The sequence below is a fragment of the Condylura cristata genome, unplaced genomic scaffold, assembly GCF_000260355.1.
Source record: "Condylura cristata isolate star-nosed mole 26May11 unplaced genomic scaffold, ConCri1.0 scaffold00005, whole genome shotgun sequence".
Lineage (NCBI taxonomy): Eukaryota > Metazoa > Chordata > Mammalia > Eulipotyphla > Talpidae > Condylura > Condylura cristata.
Window position 1 is genome coordinate 495,237 of NW_004567106.1, and position 7,868 is coordinate 503,104.

At 38.8% G+C, this 7,868-nt stretch overlaps 1 protein-coding gene across 6 annotated transcripts in view; it reads right to left on the minus strand.

Annotated features, from left to right (window-relative positions):
• Positions 1 to 7,868, minus strand: part of HECW1 (HECT, C2 and WW domain containing E3 ubiquitin protein ligase 1) — a 426,246-nt gene that overhangs the window by 46,980 nt on the left and 371,398 nt on the right. For all 6 annotated transcript variants that reach the window (XM_012720822.1, XM_004676647.2, XM_012720820.1 and 3 more), the window contains 2 exons: positions 7,373 to 7,486; positions 6,427 to 6,579 (listed from right to left, as the gene is read on the minus strand). In XM_012720822.1, the coding sequence (XP_012576276.1) occupies positions 6,427 to 6,579; positions 7,373 to 7,486 (267 nt within the window). The remainder of the gene's footprint in view (positions 1 to 6,426; positions 6,580 to 7,372; positions 7,487 to 7,868) is intronic.

Consider the following 7,868-nt stretch of genomic DNA (forward strand, 5'->3'; position numbering starts at 1 on the left):
TTTCCTAATGGTGTCAGATAGCTCTTGAAGTGTTTCTTCATTCCTTTTCCTTTTTATTTCTCTTCCTTTTTCTTTTTAAAAGTCTTTGTTTCTGCGTCTTTGAGGGTGCTAATTCATTCTTCCATTTCATCTATTCTGTTTTCATAACTTTTCCCAGCATTCTTTATCTCTTTTAGTGGCCTTTTCATCGCCTGCATTTCTGCTATTTCCTTTTTTAATGTCTCATTTGCTTTCTTCAGTTTGCTGATTGCTTGTCTCATATTTTTTTCATTTCTTTCATTCATTTCCTTGTTTTCATTCTTCAACTCCTTGATGGCTGGACTCCTTTCATTTTGTTTGTTTATCATGATGATTCAGAATTCTTTATCTGGTAGGTTGAACAGTTCTATTTCTTTGGTGGTTTCTGTTGACTGACCTTTTTGTGTTGAATTTCCCCCCTGTGGACTTGCTTGAATAATATTTGTCTTCTTTTCCCTGTTGTGTATTTTCTAATACTTTCTATTCACTGGGATACAGCATTGCTATTATTGACCGGCATTTTTTTTTTTTTTCTTTTGGATGTTCTTTCTGGAATAGCTGAGGGACTTCCAGACACTTCAATTGTGGAGGGTATTCTGAGTTGTGTTATTTTTCCCAGCCCTCCACTGTGTGTAACTGTTGTCTCAGCTGGTAAGAGTCAGGGTTCTCTTGTGTTGTTCAGCCTCTTCTAGTAACACATTGAGCCCATGTTTCTGAAAGGTGTCTGTTGATATTTGTAGCCTTCGTATGTCCCAGGTTCCCTCTGAACTTGCACTGAGACAGCTGCAACTAGCTTCACAGTGCTGTGCTTTAATCTGCTACGCCACCAGGGAGGGCCCCATAATGATATCTTTCAATATGTGACAAGAACAAATACAAGTAGGGAGAATTGTTATGCCTCCCTGTAGTATGGACTTTTGTTTGTCTAGATCTATTCCAGTGCAAATGAAGCCCCCATACAATTATCAGGGAGTCAGTAGTTTTAGAAAAAAAAAAAGAGCTTTCAAGGGAAAGTCTCTCTGTGTTAAGTACTTCTCTGTCCATAATTTTGTCTATAGTCTGGCCCACAAGTGGCTGATGGAGCAGACTAGCACTATGTGAGAGAAGGTAGAAGCCCCTACTCAAGATAATAGCAGCAGTTCAGTATGGTGTAGGGCAGAATCAAAGTTCTCTGGGAACATTGTATTTAATACTGACATCATAAGGGCTTTAAAAATCACAAGTGAATAAAAAAATTTGTGTGACCTTTGAGCAACTAATTATACATGGATGATATGATAATTCTATCTTAACAGAACTGGTACAAGTAAGTGACTAGTGTGGTTTGTGGAAATTATTCATGTATGCACCCAATATTCAGTGAAATATTACTTTGAACACTTCAAAGTGCCAAACAAACATTGTGCTAGAGTCAAATGAAAGACCCTGCTCTACATCCATGGGACTTACTTTCCAGTTTGGAATGGAACAAAGCAAATAAAAGTATGAGACACAAAGACAAGATAAAAAGAAAGAGCCATGATAATGAAAATTAATGATTGGTGAAAAGAAGCCTCTTCTAACCACATCCAAGCAGTATTTTAATTCTGAGTGAAGCATAATCTTGTAAAGTTGACTACTTTTCCCACTGTTTATGTTTGGCTTGGTTTGCTGAGTGAAGAGGACAGAAGGTGGGTAGTTGTTCCTCCCAAGTAGACTTCTGCTTCAACCTGTTCTTTGTGAGGGAACAATTCCCAGCTTCACAAAATCAAAGCTGTGACTGTGACAAGCCTTATATAATCTCTTGGTTTATGATTTCTTATGAGTGATATATTGGTCACAATAAGTGTCACTTTACTCCCAGTCGATATTGATAATGGGATAAGCATTTTTTTTAGAGTAAGAAAGGAAGATGGGAGGTGCTGCACTCAGATCTGAGATCAGCCACAGCCTCAATCCTATTGGTGCATGCGGAACATCCACTTGGTTGATTAGATTTGAGAACTTGGAATTCAGGTTTTCTCAGTGTCATGCATTTCCCTACTACAGTAGTTATAGTTACAATGACCTAGTTGGGAATGCAGCACTCTCTTGTGGCCCACACTTTGTTTAAGCTACAAAGTCATTACATCCAAGTATGATCCGTGGTAACCTCCCCTAAAATACTGGTCCAATAGCTGACAAAGTACTCAGGGCACATGTAACCATGAATTTTCCTTGTAAAGAACAGCACCCCCCAAAAAATGTTAAGGTAGGGTCCTTCTTGGTGGTGCAAGGGGCTAAAGAGCAGCACTGTGAAGTTATCAGCAGTGACTGCAGTGCCAATTCCATCCTCAGCAAAGAAGGTGACCCACACAGTGTAGCAGACCTCTCCTGTCTCATCCACTGCTCTCCTCAGCAGTGTATTTCATTCGATCTGCTGTTCTGCTTCCCATTCTGTCTCTGGTGAATCCTCTTACCCCTTACACCTTTGGCCTGTACCTCTGCTCTTGTATCCATAAATAACTAAATCTTAAAAATATGTTAAGATAGGGGCCCACCCTGGTGGCGCAGCAGGTTAAAGCACAGCACTGAGAAGGTAAAGCCACTTCAGCATGACTTCGATCCCTGCCCCAGAGGTGACCACATGGCATGGCAGACTTCTCCTCACCCACCCACTGCTCCCCTCAGCAGTATACTTCATCAGTTGACCTCTTCTGCTTCCTACTCTGCCTCTGGTGAATTCTCTCACTGCCCTTGCACTTCTGGCCTGTACCCTAGTTCTGTATACATAATAAATAAATCATTAAAAAAAGTTAAGATAGGTGTTCCCCAAATGCCCAGAATTGCTTTTTTCTAAGATGTGTTACCTTGGCATGTGGAACTTATGTCGACCAAGGCTCTGCAGGCTTCAAGTAAAACTATTACCATTACCTTAACTTCAGAGAAGTACGAAGATTATTTAGATTTAGGGGCATTTACACAAATACTCTTTTTACTAGAGAAACCTACATGTATGAAAGACATGTAGTTACAATACATTTACTTTTTCTGTGTGAGTTACCCTCTTCTCCTTATCATGGGAGCCATCCTTCGACTCCCTGATGTCCAGGCCCCTATGATATTCATTAGCTCAACAGTAAAAAAGCAAACAAAAAAAACCAACAAAAAAAACCTTTTAGTCTGTTCTAATCACTCTAGAATTTATAGTTATGTAAATTCCTTATAAATGTTCAATTAAATGTGTTATGTTTCTATTACTGGTACAGATTTGTGTGTTCAATTAACCCAAAAAGAACATAGAGGGTTAAAGAGAAATTTCCCCTCTTTTCCTTCACTTGTAAACTATGTGCCATGAGGCAAAGGGTCACCTGCAGGTAAATACCTGTAAAAAATTAGTATAGCATTTCCATCTGAGACACCACAGCTGCACAGGGTTTCCTGTTCAAAGTTAAGGAAGAGCCTCAAGCATGCTCAGCTATGATAGCAACCATCCAGAGGAAACCAGTCTCCTCTCCCAGAGCCCTGAGTGTTGATGGGAGAAAAGTTGAACTTTACATGAGGTTCACCACACAATCATAAACAATCTGTACTGTTGGCTTCTCAGCTGGCCCAGGATTGTGGGTACCGACATTCCTCAATGAAAAGGACACTCCTTCCAATGAAAAGGACACTCATTTGTTTCAACTCTGGTTAGATTGCCAGTTGGCCAGAAAGCTACTTGCAATTTTATGTCTGACTATATGGTAAATATTTTCAACAAGAGTTGGAATGTCAGTGAACGAAAGTCCTCAAGATCCTTCTCATGGGAATGATAACAGTTAATAGTTCCAGAAGTACCCAGAAGAGGTATGTCTGAGACTCTGACTTTTATACATGGCAATTGCAGTTCATATTGCTAATTCTTAAGATTTCACTATATCTTCCAGTTTCCTCCTTAAAACAATAAAGTACAACTGACATATTGACGCAACCTTTTTAGCTCCTTTACACAGGAATGAGTAGAGGGTAATAAAGTGAGATTAAAAGTGGAGGATGAACAGCAGGTTAGACAATTTTCTCTGTGAAAAGAGACTGAAGCTACTCTTAAGTAACAATTGAGAGTCTACAATTCCAGTGTGTTTTCTTTGGGTGTATGGTGTTACTCTGTAATAAAAAAGCCCCTGCTTAACACTAAATCTTATCTCAGAACTTTGGGCCCCCTTCATGACTTCATGGCTCTCAACCTTGTACTCCTCTGCCACCATCCACAGTCCTGACAGTCAATTGAACTCTCTTACTCCTTCATGTTCTAAGTTCTGTCCTCCCAATCCTATGCCATGGAACCACGAAGACCCTACTTATTGCCTGAAAACCCCTTTGATCTTTGCCTTTTATGACCACCTTTCCGCCACCTATTAGGACTCATCCTGAGCATCCCTTGTGTCTTCCAAACCCATTAACTATATTAACCTCCCAGGTTCTGAGTTCTTTGGCCTCTCCTTGCTTCCTTCAATACCTTTAATGCTGCTCACCCCTTACACAGCTGTGTTTTCACATTGGCATGAATCTCAACCCCACTCTGTTTGCACAACTCTGCATGCTCTCTTCTCCTGCATTAAAAGCATGGCACCATCTTTGTTGATGTTTCCTAAATCTCAATTTTTAAGCCAACTACTCCCTTAGTAACCAGACCAGAGTTCTAGTTACATATTAATACATTAACTTGTATCTATGAAAAAAAAAACCTGTAAACTCTGTCAAGCATGAATTCCACAACTTTTCTCTGACTATCATCTACTTTACAGAACTCCAATTGAGCAAACACAGTTAATAGTATCACTGCAGCTGATTGAGCAAACAAAATCTTGGAATTATTCTTTATTTTCCCCTCCCCGTAATTTAAACTTTCAATCAGCAAATTAACTTATTGACTTATTATTTTTTCCTTCTGAGATATTCCTAATTTCAATTCTTCCTGTCTTGGATACTGCCACTGCTTTAGGAACATTGCATCACAATATTATGTAAGTTTCAGGTGTTCATCATTGAGAATCAACACAGTAAGACACCACCTTAAATTTCATGCTTACAAACTAATAGAGAGTTAAGGGATTATATTAAGTATAATCTGCAAACATATATATTCTACATCAAAGGTTATAACACTCCATATTGGGAATGAACTCTGCTGGAATGTGATATATTTGAGGGCTGGCATTCAATTCCCATGGCCATAAGTCCATACGTGGTAGCTTTTAGCCCCCCCTCTTCTGCCTACATCCCAACTGTGTTTTTATGTCACTTGCTTCTTCATACAATATTGACAAATTACATGTGAAAGAATGACAAAGGAGAAATTTCATTTGTTGATTTGTGCCAGATGCTTGATGTAGACACATTCCTGCATCAGCTCAAGAACTTTGGAGAGAGAAGGCATGTGTAATAGATGGAAGAGTTAGCAAACTTAGCTATTTTGAAAACATGGGAATTTAGGCTCTAAATTTAACTGACCAAATTCCCTTTACCAGCAGTCATTGAATCACATTATAAGCAAGCAATGTCAGCAGCGAACATAATAGAAATCTCCAGGACTCATCTTCCTCTTTATGGCAGGAAACCCTGCAGTAAGAGTAGGGGTAATTTTTTTTGTGCATTTTTCCATCTCAGTTGCAATCTCAGTTGTCTTCCCATCACCAAATCACCCATGTGCCGTCACCATAGTTCAGTGTATTTCCCTCCCCCCAATATTTTTGATACCATTCCCCATTCTACTCCCACAAAATGTCTCTGGTATATAGCTTTTCACCATTATCATTATTTTCTTGCCTGGTCTATTATATGCCAAGAAGAGTTAATTTTTAAATAGGGTGTGGTAGTGCCACAGCAGAAAATTAGGAAAGTGAATATATTCTAAAAGCCCTATGTAGTTCCACAGATTTCTTATACCTATCTCTGGAGTATTTCACCAACAGAACTCTTAGATTTGACAGATATTTATTTTCTTATGCATGTAATTAAGTGGTAATTGATATTTTGATAGGAGAGATTAAAGAGATATTGGATTTTCAAGCTAGAGGTTTCTTAGAGATCACCTGACTCTAAGAAAAATAGAATAATTTACTTTAAGTAAATATAATAGTTGATATTCACAGTGCTAAAGCCATTCATTAAAGATCAAAGAATTAAAAATTGATGACTTTCATTAATCTTTCACTAGAGACTCTTATGATTTTAGTAGAATTATCAAAATTAATTTCCTGTGTCTACTCAGAAAATAATTACTGTATTTTACATTAATTTGCATTTGATATGTTATCCATTCTAGGTAAAGACTACCAGAGGGTTTTTTTTTTCACCCTTATAATATTTGGCCCATTCCTCTACCTACTCTAACTACAATGACATTCAAGAAATTCTGTTGATTCTGAAGCTAAAACTTCAAACATAAGTAAAATTTTCAGATCTTACCATTCAAGATGATTTTCCACAAATGCAGACATGGGGCTGATCTGCACTGTGTAAGTATCATTTGCAGAGTACTCAAAGAGTCCATAGTAAGGGTTGAAGAGCTCCTGAGACAAAAGGAAGAAGAATTCTCGAGATGGACCACTGTAGTCCAGGCTGCAGAGGAAAGAGAAACCCAGTAAGTTCATTAAAAATATAAGGAGGTAGTGCTGCTTGTGGGGGAAGGCTGTGCTCTTTCAGAGTCAACCTGGGGAATGTAGAGTAGAGTCTAAAATTGTTAGAGAGGATTCCAATGGGAGTTACAATCAGCTTTCTCTAGAAAAGGAAGATGTAGTGATTGTTTTGGGGATGTTCTTACTCAGTTATCTATGAATGAACTCATGCCTTGGTCCTTAACCTTTTTCGTTTTGTAATACAGATTAGATCAATAGCTGGCACATTTAAAACAAGGATTCGATTGTAGGAGGCACAAAAAACTTCCTATGCCACAGTGCCTATGTGCAATCATATACACATGTGTGTGAACTTCCAAGTTTATTCTGATATGCCTTCCTTAGTGGGCTTGCCCTCCACAATTGAGATAATTTTCTCTGAATTTACAGGAAAACTTTGGTAGGTAATTGTATTTTCATTTTAGAAAGATTTTCTGATTAGTGACTTAGAAGTGTATACCACCTGACAATGTAAAAAGCTGGGATTCTAGGACTACATTACTATAATTTTGGCTACACTTTTGTCACATAACCTTAGACTCCACTACAAGTGTTTGGAGAGTCGACTTCAAATCTAAAACTTGGCAAAACCAGGAAAGAAAGTTATCCTAAAATGACATAATCAGAATCATCTTGGGACTAAGAGTTGCCTTGTTCTTTTTTGAGAAAAATCACTCATGATATGGGGGTTCTGTTTTACCCATATGAATATCTGCTTAACACCGTTTGTGTCTCACCCCTCCTCTCCAACAAAGGTGATATAGAGTTTATTTCGCTGGAGTTCTTTCCGGGAATAGGCCATCACTTGATTGAAGGTTCCCTCCAACAAGTGGTCCCGGCGGATGACAAGCCTGAAGACAATAAATTGTGGGTAGTTTTGAGTGGTGGTGCTGAATTTCCAATGTTGGAGACTGTTTTAGGTGAGCCATGAATGCCCAGAGTTACCATCACACCATCTTGTCTCTCCAAGGAGTGGAAAGGGCAAGGTGCAAGTCCCAACAGTTGAATAATAGACTTAGTTTAATACTCTCTAACACACAGCATAATTATAAAAATTAGATACTTTGGGAGCCCTCTCTGGTGGTGCAACAGGTTAAAGCATGGCACTTTGAAATGAACTGTTGCAGTTTCATCATGAGCTTGATCTTTGGCAAGGGAGGTGACTGACAGGGTGCAGCAGACCTCTCCTATCTTGCCCGCTGCTCTCCTTAGCAGTGTACTTTGTTAATCTGC